At 38.3% G+C, this 26,858-nt stretch overlaps 1 protein-coding gene across 3 annotated transcripts in view; it reads left to right on the top strand.

Annotated features, from left to right (window-relative positions):
* Positions 1 to 26,858, top strand: part of Fmn1 (formin 1) — a 364,027-nt gene that overhangs the window by 212,964 nt on the left and 124,205 nt on the right. For all 3 annotated transcript variants that reach the window (XM_047540773.1, XM_047540776.1, XM_047540774.1), the window contains 6 exons: positions 7,846 to 7,907; positions 9,945 to 10,033; positions 16,585 to 16,714; positions 18,190 to 18,336; positions 19,483 to 19,542; positions 26,452 to 26,572. In XM_047540773.1, coding sequence (XP_047396729.1) covers positions 7,846 to 7,907; positions 9,945 to 10,033; positions 16,585 to 16,714; positions 18,190 to 18,336; positions 19,483 to 19,542; positions 26,452 to 26,572 — 609 coding nt within the window. The remainder of the gene's footprint in view (positions 1 to 7,845; positions 7,908 to 9,944; positions 10,034 to 16,584; positions 16,715 to 18,189; positions 18,337 to 19,482; positions 19,543 to 26,451; positions 26,573 to 26,858) is intronic.

Below are 26,858 nucleotides of genomic sequence, written 5' to 3'. Positions count from 1 at the left end.
TTTGGAATAGATTAGCTAAATGCCTCTTGTTTATATTAGTTTTCTGAGGTAGGTGTCATTTTTTTTCACCTCAGAACCAGCTCTCTTCTTGTTATCCTTTACATTCACTTTTCATTCCATTGATACCTGAATTAAGGTCTCTGCTTAGTCCATTTAGCAGGGTATCTAAGGTTAGAAACTATGTTCACTTGATATTTCTTATTCCTTATGTTTCTGGAGGCAACTTTTGTTTGTGTCCTTTCATTTTTCTGTATGAGTTTTTGCTTCCCTGAGTTTTGGCATGCTTGTGATAGCTAGTAGCAATTAATTATTAATCCCTCTAATGTGGTGGACAGAGGTTCCTTTAAGCTGCCTCCTAATTGGTCCCTCAAGCATTTCATTTGGATACTTGTATTCAGCAAAGATTCCTGCACATCTTTGTCTGCACAGGTGAGCTTGGCATCTATCACAGGTGGAACATAGTGCCAGTTGGGGGAAATCAAGGCATATTGAAGAGAGGGTTCTAGGGGATTTGGGACCATTGTGAAGAACTGTGGTCTCAGAGCGCTTTGTGGGAGCAGGTCCTGTCCTCTGGCCTCTTTGCATCCCTCTTTGCCTACCCCCTGCCTTTCATGTTTTATACTTTTTTCTTATACTTGGTCTTCCTTCTAAGCAATGGGCTTATTGTTGAGTGTTGAGATTATGGGAAGATATTCCTGATCCCTCTCTCTTCAACTTTCAGATTTGAACATTGCCTCCTTCCATGAACCCCATTTTTTCCTTTCTTTTTTTCTTGGTAGAGATTGGGGGGCAGTAGGTTAGTTAGAGGTTTTGGGAGTAGGTTATATAGGATTTTTAAAAACTGTGTCCTGGGTGCTACTTGCCTCATGCTGTTCTTTTTTCCAATTGAGTTTTTAATTGAGGCCTAAAAAATGTCAGTAATTTGGATAAAACATCTAAGTTTCATGTGGGCTAATTGGAATTTAACATTGTCAATAAAATAATTTTCATTAGTAGAGTCATTAATCCTATCATCCTTTGCTTTGCTGGGCTGGGAATATATAGAATCCTTTTACAATAATTATTACACACTCAGTTTGTGCAAGGTAATCGAGTCAACTACTTAAGGAAATAAAAAAAAGAATAAATGAGCTGCATTAGAATTATTCTTAAAATCAATATTAGCCAAAACCTGGTGAATTCACCCAATCCTGTAACATCTTCCACCTGCCCGATGACCAGATTTCTCTTGGCTAATCTAATAGGCTAAGATGTGCATCTTCTCTCTTCTGGACTCCCTCCATTACCACCTCAAGGTGCTTTTTCCCTGATAAAGAACTATTTCATAAGTGGCTCTGCTTTTTTTTTTTAAATAATTAGAATTATTTTTTAATAATTAGAAGCAAGCACACTTTTTGTTTATCTGGACATGGTACACTTGGAGATAGAAAAGCGTTCAGAGTTAAAAAAAAAAAAAAAATGGCTGGAGGGCTGAGAAAATTCCTGCATGTTCTTCCCACTTACCTTTGTGAAAAGCTGGCTCAGAGCTGGAGAGGGAATTTACCTATTGTGTGAGACCCTGACCCTGCGCATGTGCCTAAAGCAGGCACATAGTTTTTATGTGTGCCTGTTAGTTTGAATTTGTGATACTGATCTGCTTTTTGTCCCTGCTGACGGTTATTATATCTTAATGGGCAAAACACTACTCTAATGATCCTTGTGTATATAATTCTTGTAGTACAGAGCAGGCACCAGAGGACCACATAAAAATGTTTGCCTCAATTTCCCTGCAAAAAAGAAGCCCAGAAACCAGACTTGACCAAGTAACAGATTTTTAAAGGTAAAGGAACCCAATAAAATTACCAGCTTTTCACAGCGTGTGTCTACTTCCTTTCGACATATTGTGAGGTGTAGGTGAAATATTCTAACTGAACTGACAGTGTGAGCGGGGACAACTAAGGAGGGAGGGAGATAAAAGTAAAACCCACCAGGAATGATTGATATTGCAGTGGCAATGAGTTGTTGGGGTCTCCCTTTTGTGGATTTGACACTTCACCTTTCTGACACCATCTGCAGAAGTGTTGGAATAATGAGCCCTGTACTATGAACAAAAGCTAGGATTACTTAGCATTACTGTATTGGGGCTTTAGGGTTTGCCGTAGAATCATGTGGGCTAATATGTGTAAATTCTGTTTTGGGGATGAAAGATGTGCATTGTGTGCATGTGTGTGAAAGAGATAAGAGTGTATTTTTTTTATAATATAAAATGGAGAGAGCTATCTGATCCTATGCAACTCTAAAAATATTTTAATCAGAGATAGACTTCTTTCCACATCGTGATGATCAGTTAATGGTTTATGTAATGACTTATAAGTTTACAGTAAGGACTTTAAATAATGACTTAATCAGAGCGCGTTTATTGTTTCTCAAATACATTCTCACAGTATTTTAGGATAGAATTGTCATGTATGGATTCTGGCTCCCTAGGAACCTAAACTACATTTGATGAAAAGGATATGCAATTACATACATGTAAGCCAATTCTCCCGGGAGTCCTAGGACTTACGTGTTTTTCTATTAGACCTATGGTCACTATTCTAACCTTACCTGGTTAGGATAACATGGACAAATAGAAAAAATTTCATTTCCTTGAGCTCCTGGCTCAACCTGGTGATCAATCACTTGATATTGCTTCTTCCACTTTTGAATTTTTTTGTACTTTTATTTTTAAGATCTGTATATGGAAGAGGAGAGTCCTCATTGGAAACTTGGTCTTGGTCCTAAATGAATCCCTTTATCTACTCTTTCCTTCACCAGTCCCCTTTCTTCTACTGCATTCTTTGCCAGACCCTGGGAGGAAGAACAACACTCACATCTGCTCTTATGTTCCTCCACCTGCTTCTGTGGGCTTGGCACAGAGCTCTTTCCCTGAATTGAGGTTGAAAGCCCCCAAAGCCATTTAGTGATGTTCCTATAGAGTGATCCAGTGTCTCTCCTCCGCCCTGCCCTTCTGTCATCACTATTTAGGTTTTTGCTAGCTCTTACCCACAGTAATATGTTTTAAGCTGGTCTTCCCCAAATCTGACTTCCCTGAATACTATAACTCTGTTCAACGTACTTCCCAGCTCAAAACTGCCCAGTATTTCTCTGAAGTATATCAAGTGCATTATAGGTTCTTCATCATAGTTTTAAATTTTTACTATTTCTTGTCTCACACTGTGTTTCGAGGTTGTCTTCCTAGTCCCTTTAATTTATTTTCTTGAAGCCCAAATTCCTGCTATTGCCAGAAGGTTCCATCAGCCTGTGTGTATTATCTCCTTTCACATGTAATGTATCACAGTCTTCCAGTTGATGTTGTTGGGTACTTACTGTAAATTTACAAATTACCACTGAATGGAATGAGTGTGACTGAATTAATGATGATTAACAAATGGGTATTTCAAGTTTCTGCCTGAAGGAATCTACCAGTTAAACTTTATTCTTAACCTTTTTTTCCCGAGGGTGATATTGCTATTTACAATATGTTTTGAAGGTTAGAATGATGGAAAAGATATTGTCCTTGATTCATTCTTTAATAAAGAGAAAATTCATTTATTAAACTAAAATGTTTTTGTTATGCTATATTCAGGCAAGCCAGGTTGTTCACACTGAATGTGTGAGTGGAGAACATGACTGTGCAACCTAACAAGACTGACTAAACCTCAGTTTTTGCACAGGAACAAATTGAGAAGAAACGACCATCCTTAATTCAAATATAGACCTCCCCCCCATAATATGATATTTTCATCTGTTAAAATCCTATTATGCTAAGGGAAATAAGCCAAACCCAAAAAACCAAAGCCTGAATGTTTTCTCTGATATGCAGATGCTGATTCACAATAAGGGGCAGGGGCAGCGCTAGGGAAAAATAGTTACTCTAGATTAGTTAGAGAGGGGTGAAAGGGGGGCAGAGAGTATGGGGGTAAGAAGGATAATAGAGTGAAACAGACATTATTACCTCCTATACCTATATGACTGCATGACCAATGTGATTCTACAGTATGTACAATCAGAAAAATGAGAAATTATATTCCATTTATGTATGATTTATCAAAATGTATAAATGCATTCTACTGTCATGTATAACTAATTACAACAAATAAATTTTTTTTAAAAAAGGTTGTTTCAAGGACAAAATGAATTAAGACATGCAAAGCACATAAGGTAATGCCCTGTGCACAGTATGTGTTAAATAAGGACACCATCAATACATTTTTGCTTATTGTGTTTTTAAGAGTCATCCAAGGTACACATTTAGTTTTAAAACACTTATTTTAATTATTGTGTAGCATTTACTGTACCAGTAAACTGAAATGTATTTCTCCAATCTTGTATTGATGAACATTTAAGGTGTTCCCAGTTTTCAATATTATAAACAACTTTTCAATCAAAAAAAAAAATCTATGCAAAGTCTCTGTGTTCTTTTTTGCAAGATCCAATGTCCTATTTGTCAAGAAACTTTTTCTCACATCCACCTGAAGGACTCGTCCTTTGTGAGTCTTGAAGTACACATCACACCCACACTTATTTTGTTATCTATTGCACTTGGTGGGAATTGGAGTCACCTAGGTACTATGCTGGGAACTGAAGTCATGGAGGTGCATAAGGAACTTTCCCTGACTGTAAGCTCTCACAATCTAGTGGAGGAGGGCGACTATTACCATGATACTGATTCTTAAAGTACACTGTCTTCACCCTGTGTAAAATACGGGTGAGCTGCCATCACAGAGGAAAAGATGGAGGACTTAATGGTCTGAAGGTCAGGGGGTGTCCTTCTATAGCAGCAAACCTTTGACCTCTGAGCCCTGGAAGATGAGGTGTGGAAAGGGAGGAAGGCAGGACATGTTCAGGAATGGGTAGCTGCACAATGTGACTGGGGCTCAAGGAGGAAGTAGTGGGAGAGGAGACTGGAAATGCAGTATGAGGTCAGACCAAGAAGTTTGAACTTCACCAAGTACTTATAAATGAGGAACATCTAAGATGTTTTAAACACCAAAGTAAAACTTCAAGTCTCATGTTTTTAAAAGTTAACTCTGGTGATATAATGAAGGATGATTTAGTGGGAAAGATGGATTAGAGATAAAAAATTAGGTTAACTTTTTCAGATCCAGAAGTATCTTATATTTCAAGACATTTGATACATCTGTTTTTATAATTTAGAGATATTTGTGCCTTTACCTGTCCTATTACTAATGCTTCCTAAAGTTGGGTCTTTTCTGAGGTCTTAAAGGACCAAGAGGATTTTGTAGCAACTTCTTTCTGAAACATCCAAGAATTATGGGACATTGGATTTATAACATAAATTACTAGTAGTTTTAGTTTTCTTTGCCTAAATCTTTCCAGATTTAGGAGTTAAGGCATTTACTAGCATTAAAACACATTAACAATGTGTATATTTGAAATCATAATAGTCATAGTTCATACCTTGCTCTACATGCTATGCCAAGCATATGATTAGCTCACTTTGTATTTTCAGTAACTAGTATGGTATGCATTTTACAGATATGCCAAGGTCCAGACAATTTAACATGGCATATCAGGATCATGCAGTAAATCTTGCTCTGTTCATGAGTCTTTTTAATTTAGTCTAATTTAATTTTTTTGCATTGCTAGTTACCAAACCCAGAGCCTTACGCATGCTGAGCAAGCCCTCTGCTTCTGAGCTACATCCCCAGCCTAAGAGTCATCTTGATCTTTTTACCTTCATGTTCCTTCTTCAAAAATAGAAACTTGCTTTTATAGTTACCTCTCCCTGGAAGGTTCTTTACCTAGATATTTACAAAACTGACCTCCTCACTTTTTTATGTTACCTACACTAAGAAGCTTTCCTTAAACATCCTATCTCGTGTTGCACATTTTTCTGTTTCTCTTTCTTTAAGGTATGTTGTTATTGGAAATTATGTATTTATTTGTTTATTGTTCTTCCCCCAATCTAGGTTATCAATTTCATGAGATCAAGTACTTTAAATACATGTCTGACTTACATGTCAAAGCATTTGAGAACAGTTTCTGGAACTTAGCATACATTCAACAACTCTTTAGGTGGAGGCTGGATGGGTGAATGGATGAATAAACATCTCCAGAGCCCATCCTTGTTTCTGGTCCCAGTTTCTAAGGATTTTCATTCTTCTGCCTGGTACCCTGGAATATAGTCCTTTGAAACAGGTGGATTAACTTTTTAAGACCAAGTACTTGCTCAGTTAGGGAAAGAAAAGATTGTTCTCATTAGTTCATATTACTTGATTTAAGTGTGTAGCTCATACCACCAAGGAGGTGTACTTAGTTTAGAAGCAAATGTTTCTGACAAATTATCTCTAGAATTTTACTTACCTTCTCTTATGCATTCACGTTGACTGATTTTTGTGGAATATTGGAATTGACATAATTTCTGTCTTGTTTATTTATTTTTTAAAATATCAGACATTTAAACAGGTCTATCTAACATATTAGTGAATTCAGTTGATCCCTACACACAAAATTCCAATCCTGAGAGGGTAAACTCTTTCTTTCCTTCCACAAACTCCATTTTTCTTTTTTGGTTTAATATTGGTCTTTTGAAAATATACTTTCCTTGGTCTTGGTGGAGTCTGAGATGACTTACTTTTGTCACAAACATATTAACCTCTTCCCCTCTCTTCTCACCATCCACATGTCTAGGAGTAGCTTGCTGTTTAACTCCAAAGTCAGAGAAAATGGCCTGTGAAGGAATTTTAAGTAGATTTCTTGGTATTCTGTGAACTGACATGATCTTAGCTCAGTTAATTAATTTTGTTAAAATTGTGTGAAAGGGTTCATATGATTGTAGAACAATTCAAAGGTAACCTGCCCTTTACCTTGATCCCTACCTTCTCCAAAAAACATGGTGTAATGGAAATGAACTGAATAATGGTTGACAAGCAAAATTTTAAGACATTCTCAATATCACTGGTTGGTTTAATAAAATTAATTAGCCTGCCACAGAGAAAATTTACTAGCGTGCTGGTTAATTTCACAATGTAAAGTCAGGGAAGGGAGCTAGGGTTGAGGGAACAAACCTTATTAGTTTTGAATAATTATTTAAAGATGTGGGCCTGCCAATTTCAAACACTTTGATAGCCAAATCCATTAAGGCTTTAAAATCTCCATGTCTGTATCCCAGCATATGCAGGAAGGAACCTCTCCAGATGAAATCATAAGCATATTAGTTAACCACTAAATGACTCATTTAAGTACAGAACAAGAAATAGAATCCTAATGAAACCACGAGAATAAGACCTTGCCTTAAACCTGGCTCATGGGAGGTTTCTATAATCTTAATTTGCCATTGATGCAATTATTGCTCTTTCTTGTCTTTTTAATCCAAACAAGATGTTTGCAGTGGCAGTGGAAAGGTGCCTGAAATCACATGCCTGAATTCATTTAATTTGCCAACATTGTCTTTTTTCTCTCTCCCTTTCTGGTAATGGGCAAGAGTCAGTTCTGGTGCATTAGGTGCTAAATCTCTTCAATTACCAGCCGGGAAGAAAGATTTAAAATTGTGCTTCAAACCTACAAACTGATTTAGTTTTAAAGCACAAACACTTCTCCTGTGGAGCCTAAATTAAACTGCAGAAAGGACACAGAGCCTGAGGAATCAAGCAAGGCAGGGCCAAGACTGAGGCAAGGGATAGGAACCATTTTTGGTTTCTTTCATTTGAGCCCCCTGGTACTAAAGGAAGGGAAGCAGAAACAAGTTGCAACCTGTGTAGGGAAGAGCAATATTATGTTGCTTGAAAGCTGGGTATGCAGTGAATGTTGGTGCTGAGATCAAATCAAATCCCTTACCCTTTTTTTTCTTCCTTTCGGCAGCCATTTTTAACGTGGATGACTCTGTGGTTGATCTGGAGACCCTCGCAGCCTTATATGAAAACGTAAGTGTCAAAGACAGAGCTAGAATTTTCATATCGTCCTTCTATGCTGAAAATCACTGAGCCATTCATGTTCTTTGGCCCTAAGGATTTTGACCTAGCATGGAAGAGTTTAATAATGGCACAGGGGTGCAAGCTTGAGTGAGAGTGGGTGTAAGAGGAGCATAACTCCCACTGTAGAGTCTGGGTTGGTAGATCTCACTGCACTTTGCAAAGTACAGAGGTTCAAGGGAGACCACATATGTGCCCTGGAACCCACCCCATTGCTTGATGGCACAGTGAGGGCAGGGAGGTTGCCTGCTTGGTGTTGGCATATACCCGTGTCTTCCTTTGAGGAATAGGACTGCTAGTTCCTGCTTGGATGATTACCCAGTCCACACAGGCTGATGACATCAAATTTGGGGATCAGTACAGGATATGGAGGAGGGCATGTCTTGGATTCAGAGTCAGATAGTCTAGGTTTGAGGTACACCTCTACCATTGCCTGCGGAATAACTTTCTACCAGTTACTTAAATTATCAGTTACTGTTTGATCATCAGTAATAGAGATTGTAGGTATAACCCCACCTGAATTTTTTTGTAGCAAATAAGAATTTAGTATATACAGCAGTAACAATGTATTTTGAAAGTAAAATAGCACTATACACATATAAGGTCTTTCAATTTGGATTCTGTGAGAAAATAGCCAGCACAATCTGCAGGCCCTCTAGGGAAGATGATACTGGAGAGTCAGAATTCACATGATTTTGAACTGTTCAGGTTCACTGACTGTTAGGATGAAAAATAAATAAATAAATAAAAGTAACATAAATTCAATGAGATTCTCTTAAGTAATGGTATTTCCCAGGGAGCTGCCTGGGACTCTATGGTATGCTGTGGACAACTCAACTCAAAAGATGATTCATTTTAATATTTATGTTCCCTGGGACCTTAAAATCTCTTAAAGAAAATTTCCATAGTTTAATATTATAGGTCTGTGGGATTGACAATTCCCTGCTCATTTCATATCCTTTGTATATCAGAAGCTATTTAGTACAACGAGGTGGGAAGTTCTCATGTTTTTATTAATAAAACTTTCATTAATAAACCCAAAGGTACACAAATACCAGGCCATGGGAAGTTAATCCTACACTTGTTAAGTACCTGGAGGTCGTGTGGTGTAGCAGGAGGCAGAGGGACTCCAAGTCAAAAGCCCTTTACTAATAGCTTAGTGTGAGCCTCAGTGGAATTACCTATGAAATGAGGATACCTTACTGATATTAAAAGAATATCAAAAGCAAAGTACTGTCCAAATGACTTTTGTTACTCTAGGCTCCAGGACTGTGCCCGTGGATGGTACTTGTTAACACACACACACAATAGAGGCAAGCTGCACACAACTGAAATAGTTGGATAAATGGAGAAAGTGTGTGATTAAATGTAAAAAAAAAAAAAAAAAAAAGTTGTGGAAACAGTTCTTATGAAATTCAGAAAAAGGGATGGTGACTGCACATAATGGAGTGGGAAGCCTCTGGAAATTGAAGCTGTTCCAAGAGGATATAAGCAAAGACTAAGGATTACTTGCCCTTTATCTCCTTACAGGGAATTGACGATAGCAATCAAATGTCCTGATTTCTGCATCTGGCTGAGTGTACTGGTTATGACCATTTGCATTAGCCAGTCATTCTGAACATTAGCATCCATCAAAATTATCTAGAGGGTTTTCTGGGCCAACCCCTGGTGTTTCTTATGTTTGGGGTGGGACTGACAATTTGCATTGCTAACAGTGGACCTCAGCAACATCAACGAGGACAAAACCTTAAAAGATTAATGCCTTCTTCCTTCCTCAGTTACCCTTTTGGTTAAAATGTTTCATCTAGAAAGAATTAACAAATCGCTAGACCAAGAAAGGGGAGTCTTGTTGGAGAAGGGGCTTGAAACATACTGGATCCAGCAGGTGATGCTGATGCTGCAGGTCTGGGGACCACACTTTGCGACCTACTGCCATAGATGGATTTCTCACTATACATTTAGTTTTGTTTGTTTTCTGTTTCAATGCAGAGAGGCCAAGAGGATGAGTTGGTTAAAATACGAAAGTACTATGAGACATCCAAAGAAGAAGAATTAAAGCTGCTGGACAAACCTGAACAGTAAGGACACTAAAATGGTTTTCTGTTAATCCAAAAGAAAAACTGTAGTCTCTAACTCCCTGCCTCCCCATTTTGAATATTCAAGTCTAAATTGTACAGTGAACTGAATTACAACACTGTCATTCCCATGACCTGTTGCATACAGCACAGTGACCCGGCTGCCAGGAAGAGCAGCACTGAGATTTGTGCTACTGCATACAGCGCATATCACCCCACCACCCGCTCCCACCCCACGTGATTCCCCTTGGTTGGTTTAGCAACTTTTTAATTCCTTCTAGACTAAACATTTTAAGTTTAGTAAGTGAGGAAGGAAGAAGGTATTACTTTGTTTAAGGTTTTACCGATATAGTGAAAAAGATATTGGAGTCCCAGAATTATCAAACTGATTTTCTTAAATGTCATATTCAGTAAATGTGACTTAAATTTTCCAGCTTTCCCCAAAACTTCACTTGTTCTGCCCAAGTTCAATGTTACTTTCCCATCCTCATCCTGTGTGGGTTTGTTCTTCACTCCACTCACTGTAGTTACTTGCTCTGTACTTTGGGATGTCATTTCTCATGCTTTGAAACCCAGAACTCTGGTGCATAACTGAGTTCTTGGCTGGGCCCTTGGGGTCTGCAAGCCATAGACTTGTTCCTGGGGTCCTGCAGCCCGTGGGCCCAACCACCCTTTCAGGGCCTTAGATCTGATTTTGAATGGACAGGGTCTGTTGTGCCTGTTGCTATCTATCTTGAATGCTTCCTGTCTAATTCAGGTCAGCTCTCTCAATCTAGAGGCAAGGCAGGTACAGAAATGACACAGGAAATGGAGTTATTGGATTTAGTACAGAACCACAGACATCCAAAGTTCTGTGGCTTGTGCTGCAGCCTTCCTGCCTTGTCCTTGAGTCCCCAGGATGTCCCACTCGAGTGGATGCCTGGACATTCAGACCCAGAAAAACACCTCTAATGCGAGAAGGGATGTAGGTGGGGAGAGATGTCTAGGTCTGTTCAGTTACTGACAACCTTCCTAATGTTTTGGGAACCTTGGACGAGTTCTTCTCACACAGAGTTTTAACCCTCTCTCTAAAAGCTATTTCACGAACCCTAGGAATGCTGCAAATTTGTTCAAATGGGATTCCACTGCCTTTCTGCTCCACTGACCAGAGCCACCCTCCCCACCTGCTCCCACCCCAGCTGATTCTGCAGCTCATTCCCAAGTCATGTTTCCTCATACCATAAATGAATTCCTGTTAAGGTGCTAATGACTGAAAGTGAAGTGACTAATAATGGGATATTTAGACCCTGACAAGACCAGGGAGGGGTGGTATTTGGGAACAGTTGGGCTCATCAACAATTTGGGTAGGGTTGGTTATGCCAAGTTGTGTAGTGAAACTCAGCTCTAAGCCTGGAGTTGGCAAACTTTCCAGTGACAGACCAGATAGTAAGGAAGTCTTTTAGGCTTTGTAGACCAAGGAATCTGTCACAACTTACTCAAGTCTGCCATTGTAGTACAGAAGCAACCATAGATAATACATATACAAATGAACATGACTGTGCCCAAATAAAATTTTACTTAGGTATTTTAGTCAGCTTTTTAACTGCTGTGACCAAAGAACCTGACAAGAACAATTTTGGAGGAGGAAACGTTTATTTTTTGGCTCACAAAAAATGTTTATTTTTTGGTTTCAGAGGTCTCAGTTCATAGATGGCTGACTCCATTCCTCTGGGCTCAAGTGAGGCAGAATATCATGGTGGAAGGGTGTGGTGGAAGAAAGCAGGTCAGGACATGGTCACCAAAAAGCAGAGAGAGAGCTCCGCTCAACAAGGACAAAATATAAACATGCCCTCAGAGACCACCACCTCCAGCTACACTCTTCCCGCCTATAGTTACCACCCAGTTAATCCTTATCAGGGGATTAATGCACTGATTAGGTTAAGCCTTTTATAACCCAATCATTTCATCTCTAAACTTTCTTGCATTGTCTCACACATGAGCTTTGGGGGATACCTAATATTAAACCATAACATTAGGAATATTGAAATTTGAATTTCATATCGCTTTTATGTGCCATAAAATGTTATGCTTCTTTTTTTTTCAACCATTTAAAAGTATGAGAACCATTCTTAGTTCATGAGCCATAGCAAAATACATGACAGGTTGGCTTTGGCCCATGGTTTGTAATTTGCTGACCCCTCACCCACTCAGCAAAACCTGCACAAGCTATGGGGATGGTGACAGGTGAAATGAGCAGTTGGGGAGAGGCTTTGTGTTTCTGCCACAGGAGTATTTCCCTTTTCCTCTTGTGCTCTGCCTTCTAGCTTTACTTCTTAAGACTAATTGCCAAGGTGTATAACAATGATGGCAGGTAGTTAGCAGGCAACTTATTATTCCTGTTTTTTCTACTGATGATCTAGGTAGAAGAGCAATGCTTATTTATATATTTATAGTACTAGGGATTGAACCCAGGGGCCCTTTACCACTGAATCATGCTCCCAACCCCCAACCCCTTTTAAAATTTATTTTAATTTCAAGACAGGGTCTTGCTTAGCTGCTGAAGCTGACCTCAAACTTACCATCCTCCTGTGCTAGCCTCCCAAGTCACTGGAATTACAGGCATTCACCACTGCACCCAGCTAGAAAAGCAATTTTAAAGTTAGTAAATGGTCACTGTGCTGACTTCCTGGACACTCACAGCTATTACTGACAGCAAAGAGGACCATCAGGTTGTGCTGGTGAAGAGATGTGCGTGGGCTCAGGTGGTGGAGGGTGAGGTGTGGAGAGGTGGGGCCCTGGGACCTTAGTGCATTTAACCTTTGCTCTGGACCTCCTGTACAGTCCAGCATTTGTTTCATTTATGCCAAATTCTGATTCTCTGGCAACTTATTTGCTATTAACTCCAAGAGAGTGAACTATAAGCATGTTTTACATCCTGGAAAATATGAATCATTTATAGTTAGCATTACAGTTTCCTAAGAACACTGTGGTGCCCAGTCCTATAAATCATAGCATGGCGGGACTGGTCTCATCACTCACCTCATCAACTCCCCTACACCCCAGTGCCAGATTTGGAAAGTCATTCCCCACAGAGGTGTTGTCTGCGTGGGACCTGGCCGTCTGAGAGCCACTTCCTCTAGGGATGGCCCTTGACTCCCTTTGTATCCTTTGTATTCTCCTCTGAGATGGTGGCACTGAGGTGAGTCTCCACTGGGATTGGCTAGGTCTAATGCACCTACTGTGGCCTTGAATGAGGATGCCATTTACATCTGTTGGAATGCTTCACTGGGGTGGTCCACAGCTATCTTGGACCTCTGCAAACTAGGATCTGTTAGTGTTCTCCTTCCTAGAAGGACACCGGGTACAGCATGAAATGATACTGTGTGTGCAACCCTCTGCACATGCACCTCAGATAATACCATTCGGAGATTTAGGGAATGATGATAAACCACGTTAATTTCTTTAAAATAAAGGGCTGCGCAGCATCATTTCACCTGCCAGTGGAGTGTGTGGTGGATGTGTAACCTACATAGCATGAGGCACAGAGCTTCTTTTATGTATATAGAATGAAGTTGCAGTCCTTCCTGTGAAACTAAGCCTGCTTCTATGGCTTCTTCAGGCTTCTCTATTATGGAACCTAAATACAAAGTTAGACTAGCCCCAAAGTAAATCAGTTTATGAATATTTCTAAGTACCAAGGCCCAGTGTTCAAGGTATAGGCTATGCCTAGAGATACATAAAATGTTTATTATCCCTGCACCTATGGGTACAGTATAAAACACAGTTGGGGATACAAGCTATTTAGCAGATAACTACTTTCAATAGCCTATTCTTCTGGTACTTTGCCAGACAAATGGGAAAGGAGCTCTGGTGCTTTCCCTCAAACCTTTACATGGCTGTTTTTGAACAGAAAGTTATATAAAGTCATATTTTTTTTCTAAAATTTTCTTCTCCAGTATTCTGTATCTTCCCATTCTATCAAATGTGTCAAACCCCAAACTCTCAAGTCATCCTGGACACTTATCAACATGCCTTGGGAGTAGTCAGGTACTTCGGTTCTTGCTGCCTTAGTAACTGTACCATCTTTTACCCCTCTCCATTCACCACAGACCATCTTAGCTTCCCTCTTGGAAGATTACAGCAGTGGTCTCTTGGGTCTCCCAGCCTCAAATTTGCTGTCATCTACACGCAGCCAGGCCACTGCCATGGTGTTTGTCTAAAACAAAATCTAGAAGTATCACTTCTCTGTTTATTATCCTTCATTCTTTCATTAAAAAAATTAACTCCTCATTTTAGACTATAAAACCCTTGTTAGCATCTAACTACTGCTCATCTCCGGCACAGAGCATGTTCAACCCATCTTGGCTCTCCCTGACAGCTCTTCACACATGCGCAAGCAGCATAGGGCTCCAGGAAACCCAGCCAACAGCACCCTCCAGGGCTCTGACTGACATCAGTGCCCCTTGGTGACTTCCCATCATCTAGAGCATTTGACACACTCCACAGTAATCATTGATTTACTTCTCAGGGTGTCAAGAAGGAATTGTGTGTAAGTTAAATCCTGTTTCCAGGTCTTAGCATGGTGCCTGACACATTGTAAATTCTATCACACATGCTCGAAGGACTGGCTGACTGTTCTCAGGGGCTGATGCTCTAGTGCTTATTTTCAGTGATAAGATTCTAGCCAAAAGTAATGTAAAATTCCTCCACTTCCCACTCCCCTCCAACTCTGTGTATGCATTCTAGACTTTTTACCATGCAGAACGCAGTGGAACTTCAGGAATCTTTGAGGGCCTTCACAGTTCAAGTCCTAATCGCAGTCAGGCTTTAGTCCTAGAGATGCGCTAAATTCTATTTTTTCTCTATCTTGAGTAATATAAGTAATGAGCCTATGGTCTTGTCTTCTGTTTGTCCTGAAGCTCCTCTTTGAGTCAGTTAATAAGTCATTGCCTGCTTTTCATCTTCATTCTTCATGGGTGCACTGAGAGGTGTTGATCTGTATATTCCCTCATGTGGTCTCTGTGACTACTTCACTGCTGTGTTCATTTAAGTATGATGTGTACATATTCTGAGGATCTTCTGGGTTCTTCTTGGGGAATGATGTGTCATGGTTACGTTGGGTAGGGGTAGGGGAGAGGAGATTGGGTAGAAGTGAAGGAAAGTTTCTTCTCAGAACTTTCAGCATCTAAATAAATTTCCCCAAGTCTCATCATAGGACCAAATGCTACTAGGCCTATGAGCTTTTTACTTCTCGTATATTTGTGAGAACTGGTCATAGTCTTGGTGACAGTCATGATAAATGAATCATTTGTTTAATGCAGCACTGTATTTATGAAGAGATATTTTACGCATAGTATGGTTGTTTCATCTTTGTCCCAATCCAGAATTTTTATGAGTTTCTACTTTTATATCATCTGATTTTCATAATTATCACTTATAGAACTTAAAAACAGAGGTGTGTTTTCTTTTATGAATCTTCCTTGCTTCATCTCAGTGTCATTTAAGAAAGAGGGGGGGAGAAAGATCATGACCTTATAATTAGAAATTTATTAAAATCCAAATTTCTGAAGGCACAGAACGTACAGAGTATAAGCCAAGAAACTTGTTTGGGTATAGAAAGAGGGAGGCTCAAACTTTGCTCCTCTGTAAAACCATTCTTGGTAAGAGATTGCAAAATTTCAAGGTAATGATGTTATGAGTTGACCAAGACTTTCAGAAATATCAGTTAGTCATCATTTCATTTCCAAAATGAAATTAATGGCAGTTAGTGGATTCTCTCCCTTTCTGAATTCATATCCAGCTGTTTCCACCCTTTTTAGTTTATACCCTTTCCTCTGGTGGTTGGCCTGGAGAGTATGTAGCTCTTCCAACTTAATTTTGCAAAGGACACCAGTGCCCAGCTGCTCAGACAGTGAGCTACTGTGTGTAGGTCAGTACTCACCTTTGGCTTTTTAGATCTGTCTTGCCATATTTTTAAAGAAACTTAAATTTGTCTACTTAACGAGTGTCTGCTTTGTTCCAACTACTGAGCTATGAACTGTGTCTTTGTGGGTAAGTTGATATGAAAACTGAACACATATGGAGAATTAGATAATTATAGACTTATGTAATTGAGCAAAAATAGTAGCAATCTCACTTCAGCACAAGAATTTTTTTTATCATTTACCATAGACATTTGCCTGAAGTCTTCCCTTTGCTTCGACTGCATATGAATATACCTTTAGAGAATGCTGCACTGCATTACAAACAAGTTTTTGTATAATTTTTTTTTATGAACTAAAGACTAGGGCTTTCTATTTGGGTTTGATTTGGTTCTGATAGCAGGATATAACTTGTTTAGTATACTTGTGTAACTTTCTGTTCCTAACGTAATTTATAGAAACCCATAAGACTGTGACCCTGTTACCAGCAATAGAACACATATTGTTGGAATTTTGTGAGTTGGCCTATCTGATACCTTTTAATATTGCTAAATTGAAACAGTCAAATAAGGCATATTCTCATGGTGGATCTTGAATCAACACTTTTTATTATCCTGTGACCACATATAAAACAAAATATTTTTATTTTTACAGATTTTTACATGAGTTAGCCCAGATCCCCAATTTTGCTGAACGTGCCCAGTGCATAATCTTCAGATCTGTTTTTTCTGAGGGTATCACCTCCTTGCACCGAAAGGTAGAGATTGTCACACGAGCTTCTAAGGTACGTCTTCTGTTCAATTTGAAAGCTAGCCTTACTCTTACAGGGAGTAAAGGAGGAAATGGGGAGTGGGAGAGACTATGGATAATGTCTTGTAGAAACTCTTTTGGACTTCAGATCACATGTGCTTTTGTAAGGGCGAATGTGATGGTTATCCTGCCCAAATATGAATATGTGTGTGCTCCTGTGAGTGTAAGAAGGAGGGAGTGAAAAGGAGGTACAGACTAGAGAAGAGAAGGAGGTAGAAGAAATGTTGCTTTTACAAATTTCTTCTAAAAATTTCTCAATATCTTGCAGTGTACAAACTGACCACTAAAAACTAATCAAAACAGCATGGTTTGTTTCCTATTTTATTTTCCAGAGTGCAAAAGAGAGTTTTTATAGACCCAAGCACTTGATCATCTGAAATGTGTCTACAGAGGAAAATAAAAGGATTCTAGAGATTTGAAATAAAATGAAATAATTTACTGTGATAATAAGCAATTGGCAAATTGGTTTCTATTGACTTCACCACACTGGTGTAGATTGTAAAGTGATATCCTAGTTCTTGGCTTTCATACACAGTGATCCATATTCTTAAGGAACAGGGATCCCTTACAGAGGCAGTAGTACTTGGCATTCACCTGGAGGCATAATGTCTTTCCCTCTAAAACAGAACAGATCTTAATAAAGAAAGCATAAATATTACTGAAGTATGGCATATACCCACTAATCACACCCAAAAGACAAGAACAGAAATATGCCTACAACTAAATTTTGCCTTCTTTCTTTACCCTAAAATAAAAGAAAATGAAGCCATCAGAGACTATAAAAAATAAAGTTTCCATTTGAAAATGTGCATTCGAAACAAAATTAATAATAATAATAAATAAGAGGAAGAACAAATGAAATAGGGAGCTGAAAAAAATTCTAAGCAGGTTGAAATTGTAAAAGTTAATAGACATACAACAAACACTTAATAAACAAACATTTTAGAAACTTAATAAACATAACCTATTGCATTAAAAACATGTTCTTATAGTTTATCTTTGAGGATTTTACCCACACTTGCTACTACACATTTAATGTTACTCATTACATAGATCCATACACCCAAACCAGATCCTGAAAAGATATTGAACTTCCTTCTCCTCAGAAGTCATCATAGGTTAAACCTGACTATCCCAGCTTCCTTTTATCAATTATTTAATAAGGTAAGTATTAAAAATAAAACTGGCTCAAATGGAAATATGAATACCGAAATTTAATCCTCAGATTTAGAATAGGAACTGTTTAAATTACATTGAGCAGAAAATGATGGCTGTTAATGCTTTATTTAAAAGATACTTATGCCTTAGTAAAGCATACTTTTTACTTCACTGTTAACCATGTAGGTAACAAACCACCAAACAGCCTATTGGGTACCTAATAAATATTCATTGAATGGACATGGGTACATTTGGGGTTCAGACCATAATAGTTGACATTTGACATTGCAGGGCTTGCTGCACATGAAGAGTGTAAAAGACATCTTAGCTCTCATTCTGGCATTTGGAAATTATATGAATGGAGGAAATCGGACTCGAGGACAAGCAGATGGATATAGCTTAGAAATTCTGCCCAAACTCAAGGACGTCAAAAGTCGGGTATTTATTCATTTTTCATAATGAGTTCCTATGATCTGCCATCATTTTCCTTGTATGGCTTTAATTTAATTTTAAAAAAAAAGTATTGTGGATTGTTCCTTTTATCCCTGTCATCCCTGCAACAATAATCATTTATTTGAGAGCATCGATTTTGTTTTTCTCTCATTGCTTTCTTTTGACTTTGGAATAAGAACAGTTTTTGCTTTTTAGACCTATTTTCAATGGTAGAATCCCCAATCTTTTTTTTTTTTTTTTTTTTCCTTCTCTAGCATACATGATAAGGAAGATATTGAACTCCTAATGTAACAAGAAAGAAAAAGCACTGGGAATTAGCCCTAGTGTAAAGGTTGGAGTCTGTTTGAATTTAGGATTGGCTACTTGTAATTTACTCATTCTTGAGTGACAGAGCACCAGCACCATTGAATCACCAATTGAGCTGAGCATTTAAATTATTCTTTTGCCTACAACAATTGGGCTGGGGTCTACTGTCAAACTCTCTGCGCCTGATTATCATTTGGCTCCACACCCCTGCAGAGCAACCTCTTTAGAAACAACTAGCCCATATCTAGGCATCCCAAGGGAGGGCAAGGGGGTGGAAGGAGGGGAAACGCACAGGCAAATTAGAATTAGACCCCTGTGAACAAGACACAAAGGCTGCCTTGTGGGAGGGCCGGCTCGCCCTGGCCTCCCAGGGTCATAAAGTGGCATGGTTTTCCTTTTAAGCTGGCCCTGATTGCTTTTCATGCCATTAAGAACACACATTTTTTGAAAGGTGGGAAGGGAGGGATGGTTTTCTGTTCTAGTCCCCAGTTCCTTTAGCCCTCCCCACCCCCTTCTGTCTTGGCTTTATGCCAGAAAATATTGTGCAAGGATTTTTGTTTGTTTGTTTAGCCATTGCCTCAGATGTCTTACAGATTATCTGTTTAGTTTTTTCCACAAAGGACAATATAGTGTCATTTCTTTGTATAGCTGGCATTAAAAAAGTGGATAAGACCAAGAGGAGGGGGAAAAATTGGGCCCATCTCAAATAGAATTAGGACCAGTTCTCACAAATAGAGGTATCGTGAACTGTTTTCAGCTCTTGACAGTATAACATGGCAGATCTCATGTGAATGATCGTCATTTGAGTTTCTGTTTTAAACCTAGGATAATGGAATTAATTTGGTGGACTATGTTGTGAAGTATTACCTCCGTTACTATGATCAGGTAAGAAATGGCATTATGTGGGAAGCTGCACTAGTGGGATTTCAACTCTTCCAAATTACTGGCATTCAGAAATTGGATGATGGATAGATTTCAAGTCCGACATAGAATCTGAGAGCTCTCCAGACTCCTTGGTTTACAGATGAGAATACTGAAGCCAAAAGAAGCGTTATTCCAGGGCACAAACCTAGTAATTCTCAATCCTCTATATAATGCAATTCAGAAAGACCCCCAGTTGCCTTAGTACCTTCTGACCAGATTGCAAGGTTCTCTGTGAACTCCAGATCCATTCAGTAACTGGTTGTAGTTTTAAAACTGAATTCTGTATTATAGAACAGAATTTAGGAAATTAAGATGCAGTAAAAGAAAGCCCAATATTTTACCAGTAATACATCTGTGAATAAATTGACATGTAATTTGAAAATCAAAACAAAAACCCATTTTCTCTGCTTTGGGCCACATTTACTAGTAGAAATAAACATGTCTGTGAGAATCCACCTGAGCACAATTTTCTGTCTCATTCCTTTTCCTTAAACCCCAAACAAGAAGTCCTAACTTTGAGAAGAAAGAGGGACTGTTATTAAGTTGTTGAGAAATACAGCAATCAATATGAACTGAGAAAGTCTCAGAGGAAAATGTTGTCAGGACTCCTGCACAAGTAGCCATGCAAGCTGTATTCCTAAGGCATGAGGAAAGAAAAACAAAGATCCCAGAGCCTTGTTCTCAGAGGGCCTACGTTTCACACAGCAGACAACAGACAAACTAAGCACTCTTGAGCTCTTTAATAATTCCTGTTACCCCTTCCCCCACAAATGATTTCTCAGCATGTCTATAATCTGACTGATCATTCCACCCCCTCCAAACTTCTTCCCTATTTCTATGAAGGATATTATGATTTGGGGTCATTCAGACACAAAGCCATGTTCTCCTATTTGGTTCTTCTCTGTCCTTCAGCTAAGGTGTCTCCAATGTCTTTCCATATTTTTCCTTCCTACTTCCCTCAGCTCTCCAAGGCTTTCCTTTCAGTTAGCTCACCTCTTCCCAGCTCTTTACCCCTCTCCAGATAGTGCCAGACTAGGCCATCCCATCCTGCAGTCAATTTACCTGTGGCTCTGATGCCACTTTTTTGCCCAAAACAGAAATGACTTCCCCATTTTCAAGTAAATTAAGACTCTGCCCAATTTAATTCCAATCTTTTACAACCACACTTTTATTACTCTTCACTTATTCTGTGATCCAACCCAAGACCTGATGTTTTCCAAACACACCCTGGACTTGCTTACTAATGTGTTTTCACTTCTGATGCTCTCCCTAACTCAAGCCTTTTTATAAAATTTCCGTTTTCTCCCTTTCAGAAATATATCAAAAGATCCTTTGGGAGAAAAATTCCAATGGCACAATTAATTTTATATATATATATATATATGATTTACCCAGGAAAGTGTAGACCCTGGGGAAAAAATTGACAAAGTTTTACTGAGAATCATAAGAAGATGCAAACAAAACAAAACAAAACAAACAACAACAAATGTCCAATGGGTATATGGAAAGATACTTAATCTTCAACAGGGAAATGCAAATCAAAACTACAGAGAGAGATCCCCTTATACCTGTTAGGATGGCCCCCACTATTAAAAAAAAAGAAAACATAACAAGTGTTGTCAAGGATAGGGAGAAATTAGAACAGTTGAACACTGTTGGTGAAAATGTAAATTGGTGCTGATACTATAGAAAACAGTAGAGCGAGTCCTAAGTACATTAAAAATAGAACTACCATATGGTCCAGCAATCCCACTTCTGGGTGTTTATCAAAAAGAATTTAAACCAGGATCTTGAAGAGATACTTACACTCTCATGGTCATTGCAGCATTATTAACAATAAGCCAAGATTTGGAAATAACCTAAATGTCCATTAACAGATGAATAAAACAACCATGGCATATACTTACAATGTAACATCGTTCAACTGCAAGAAAATAAAGAAATCCTGTCATATGATACAACATGGGTCAACCTTGAGAACATTATACTAAGTGGAAAGGAATCCAATCACAGAAGCACAAAAATTACATAGTCCATTTATATAAGTACTTTGGGCTCACGAAAATAGAAAATAAAATGGTGCTTGCCAGGAGGTGGGGAAGACAAAAAAGGGGAGTTGAAATTCAATCAATATATAAGTTTTAGTTGTATAAGTTGAAAACGTTCTGGAGATCAGGTGTATAACAATATTCTTTTCCTTTTTTTTCTCTCTCTCTCTCTAATTTTCCTTACTGGTAATTGAACCCATGCCAGGACCTCATGAATGCTAGGCTAGCGCTCTACCACTGAGCTACATTATCCCCAGTTGTTTTTTTTTTTATTTTTTATTTCTTATTTTGAGACAGGGTCTTGCAAAGTTGCTCAGTCTGACCTCAGACTTGAGATCCTCCTGCCTCTATCTCCCAAGTCTCTGGGATTACAAGTACACACCATCAAACCTGGCACAACATTGTACAAATAGCAACTTATTAAGATAATAGGTCTGGTTATGTGGTTTTTTACTACAATTAAAAAAAAAAGCATGTGATCTCTACTGGAAATACTAGTTAAATTTTTAATCAATCTTAGAAATTGACAAACTGATTTTAAATATTGTACGTGAGAATAATTGGACAAAACTTGATGAGGATTAAAAAATAACAAAGAATAATCATGTGTTTAAGTATAAGGCAAAAATGAAAGTGTGGAATATTAGAATAATAGATCAAAAAACTTGAAATGGAAAAGAAATCTTAGGAATGGACCCAATAAATGTGTTAAGTTTGCGATAAATGAGTAATTTCAAGTAAATGGGGAAAAAAAAGAAATTCAATTCTCCCCTCTACCATATTCCAGAGACCAAAATAGAATTTAAAGAATAAGAATTAGATGTAAAAACAAAGAATGAAATCACAAAAGATATGTAAGAAAATATAGGTAAATAGTTTTCTGATCTTGAGGTACAAAGTCCCTTCAAAGCATTCAAGCTGAAGCAAAAACCATAATATGTGAGAATGATAACTTCGAATGCATTAGAGTAAAAAATATATAGTGGAAAAAACTTAGTATCTCAAAAATGTCTTAAAGCCAACTTCTAAATTACATACTGAGGAAAATATTTGCAACATAATCGATACTGAGCTATTTGCTATTTCGAATCAAGAAGAAAAAGATAACTTATCCCTTCTCATAAAAATATGACAAGAGACAGCAGCTAATTTACAAAAGACAAACAGATATAAATTGCCAACTGGATATAGAATGGCAGTTTGAATGGATCAAACATTTCCCAGGAGTGGCACTTGTAGTTGATCAGGTTATTCTCTGTTAAGGTTTCTAGGTCAAATGGGACTCATCTAGCCTGCCCTTGACTCAGTAAACTATATATCCTCTAAAGGGGCTCTTTACAAAAATCCTCATGAAGTTGCCATGTGATTGTCAAGCTGCATATGTGTGCTATGAGCTATCAGGGTTTTGACCTCACTATATCAAAAGTCATAGAAATATTCATAATTTTTCTAGGAATTTGTATCCTCAGGAAATAAGTATGGGTTTGTATCACTATTTTACTTACAGTAAATAGTTTGTAATGACAAAATACTGGAAAAATTTTAGATGTCTAATGACTGAGAGACTAAAGTCAAATAAATTGTGGTACGGTTGTACAATGGAATAACATGCTTCCTGTGGAAAATGTGTAGAGAAAAACTTGGTGGCACTCAAGTATTCTTGATCTGCTTTTAAATTACATGCATGCATTTCAAAATTTTATGTATATATATATATATACACACACATACATATATAATTTCAAGTATGTAAATATAAATATATACAAATAGAGAAAAGAACATGGAAAATATATATTAAATTTTTTATTATTTCTGAATGTTAGGACTGTAAGAATTTTTTTTACTTATTTCTTTCAATGACTACATATAATGAATATGTTATATATGTTATCATCTGTATAAAGGGGAAAAAGTATCATCAAAAGTGATTTAGTCCAATCCTCCCTGCTCCTCCTATTTTTCTTTTTCTTTTTTTTTTTTGGTACTGGGAACTGAACCCAGGGCCTTGTGCTTGCAAGGCAAGCACTCTATCAACTGAGCTATATCCCCAGTCCCCTACCTGCTCCTTATTCCATGATGTTTTTATTCATATCCTGACCTTCAAAGGAAGACTGAAGCCCTCCTTTGGGAAGCCTGGGGACATTTATTTGAGTCTCTCATGATAACATATCTGCTTTATCTATACATATGTAAAAGCAGTTACTATCATCCTGGCATTGCTCCCTGAGATCCAGAATTCATTGTTGGTGCCTTTTTTGTGTCTACAATATAAGGGCCCAATAAACTCTTGCTGAGTTGGATATATTGTAAATATCCACAGTAGTGTAATAAATGGTATCTGTAAAGAACTAAGTGTGAGAAGATGAAAGCTGATTTCTGGAGTACAAAAGATCTATTGAACTTCAGGAAATTTAGAAAGAGCAGTCACATATGTACAAGCTCTGACAGAGGCTACCAGAATGGCAGAACTGTCCTGAAGACACCTTTTTTTTTTTTTTTTTTTTTTTTTTGTGGTGCTGGGGATTGAACCCAGAGCCTTGTGCTTGCAAGGTAAGCACTCTACCGACTGAGCTATATCCCCAGCCCCTGAAGACTCTATAGGAGGTAAAATTTCTAAGACTAGATCAGCAGATTTGCCTGTGTCTGCCTCTACCAACTCCAGTGCGTGGTGTAGAAAGCCAGACTTGACCTAGGAAATACTACTGTCGTAAAGAGAGCAGAACCCAATGGAACTGAGTTCATGGAGGGAAATCTTATAATAAGAAAAGTTGTAAGTGTGGGATGGGCCCAGTCAAAGAAAAATAAGAAGTCTGCATTTGTGTGGTGCTCTCCTGGCTTTCACCATGCAAAGTGCATTTCACTCAACAAGAGTGTGGAATTATGATTTATGAAACCATCCTTTCCCGCGAGGAGCATGAGTGATGATGTTTGTGGTTAATGGTATTGAGCAATTAACTGAGGAAAGGTGGCTTCTGCTCCAGGCTTCCTGCTTCTTGTTCCTGGTGTTAGGTCCAAGTCTAGGTCTGTGGAGGTTCAAGAAACCCATGAGAGTCATGTCTTTTCAACTCTAATCAACCAGCTCTCACAGAGTTGCTACCAGCCTGATTTCTTAGCATCTTCTCTTTTTTGTAGCTTACCAAAAAAATAAAATTAAATTAAAAAGTCAAAACCAGGACTGAATCTGATAACAAGTTTGAAAAAGAGAAAGCGGTATCATGCTCTAGTTCTTCCAGTGTAGATGACGAGGGAGCTTTTGTGGTCAGCATCTTAGATGTTGTTCTTTCTTGGCACTCAGACCAGGGTGCTGCTCTGACTATTTTTTAAGTACTAAAAAAGTATAGGGAGATTTAAAAATGTATATTATATTCAGATTAAAAGCAGAAAGCCACCATCTCCTAGATTCCCAAATGAAGGTAAAGGCCTTCAAGGAAAGAGAAGGGTTCAGGGAATTCTCAAAACCAGAAGAAAATATGGTGATAAATTAGGTGTCTCCTGTTAAAGGTACAGTCTTTCCAAAACAGCATTTTGTAGACTGTAACAGCACCCACCAATTTGTTATTGATACGCCAGATACCAAGAATAAGACCCAGTTCCTGCTGTGGGAGTATCTGTTGTCTAGTGGGGATGATATGCAAGCTAACACCACAACTTTTTAATTAGTAGAGTAATTAATATGTGATAATGTAATTTCAAGGCCTCTTGAAATAGAGGAGAGAAACATTCAAATGCTGGGAGTTTGGGGAAGTCTTAGAGGAAGTGAGGTTTGTTGGAGACATGAAGAATGAATATGAACAAGAAGGTATGGGGAGTCTCCAGGGAAGGACTGGAAAGGGACAGCTTTATAGACAAAGGCCTGGAGGCAAGAGACTGTGGCCTTTCCACTGTTCATGGAGGTTTGGAACAGGGAGTTAGAGATGGGGGAAGGCAGAAGTAAGGTTGGAGATGTAGACAGAAGCCAGATCATAAAGTGCCTTGTAAAGCAGTTTTAGAGTTTGGAATTAGTCCTAATGGCAGTAGAGAAGATGGAATGTGAAGGAAAGCTGGCAAAGTAGTGTATGTAGAGACAGGAATAACTGAACGCTACCTAAGATATGCAAGATACAAAGCTTATATTAAACAACTCAGGGAGAAGGCAAGCTAGCCTGGAAGAGATATTTGAAGCTCAGAGCTTATGTTTCAGTGTGCCTGAAGATTTTGTCCTTTAAGATGTTCCTCAGCTAGGATTCTCTATCATGTATAGCTGTGGAGTTTGTTAAAAACCACATCCAACATGCCCTCAGAAAATATCTCCTAAGAGAAACCAAACATTTGGAAAAGCTCTATACATACACAAAAAAATTGATTATGCACATACCAGAACTTCAAGGTGCAGAGAATGGTAAGTAAAAGCAATGTGTAGGTGTTCAACCAATTGTCATACCCAAGCATGGACTACCTAATCATAGAGTGGGTAACTCGAACCAGGACTTCAAATGTAACTTCCTTCATGCACTCCCCCGATGCCTTGTTCCATGGGAATAGTGTGTCCAAAATCAAGACATAACTGGCAGTTTTTCTTTGACTCATAAGGCAAAATAGAATGTTGCAAACGACATGACCATAGCTGACTTCATTGCCAGTAAGACAAAAAGGACACTGTGAGATGTGAAAGCGCTTGAATGTACTGAGTCCAAATATAGGAATAGCAGAGTGTTCCAATGATTCTTATTTAAACATGCAATTTAAAATGTTTTTCTTTATTTCTGACTGGTGCTTTAGAATTTCAACTGAAAGTGATGATTGGGAAGTAGAATGTCCTTTTGTTTACCATATCTTTTAGGAAGCCGGAACTGAAAAGAGTGTTTTCCCCCTGCCTGAACCACAAGATTTCTTTCTGGCCTCCCAAGTCAAGTTTGAAGACCTCATAAAAGATTTGAGAAAACTGAAGCGGCAATTGGAAGGTAATAGGAACTGTTTTGTTATTTTGATAGCAGCTAATATTGCTTTGAAAAAATACCCAAGAGAATTATATACATCTGACTCACAGGGTAGAATCAGTACAGAGTTCATTTATGATGCACTGCTGCCTTCATGGAACTGCCCATCTACATTCATTGTTTGGAGAAGTTATATTTATGTATCTTTCTCTCTCATTAATGTTGATCATTTGCTTATTATGTCTACATTTTGTCATAGCCACATTTTCTAACATTGAGTAGATATAACTTTGATAATAATGATAGCACC

The sequence above is a fragment of the Sciurus carolinensis genome, chromosome 2 (genome assembly GCF_902686445.1).
Source record: "Sciurus carolinensis chromosome 2, mSciCar1.2, whole genome shotgun sequence".
NCBI classification, from domain to species: Eukaryota; Metazoa; Chordata; class Mammalia; order Rodentia; family Sciuridae; genus Sciurus; species Sciurus carolinensis.
This window is presented reverse-complemented; position numbering and strand designations above follow the sequence as displayed.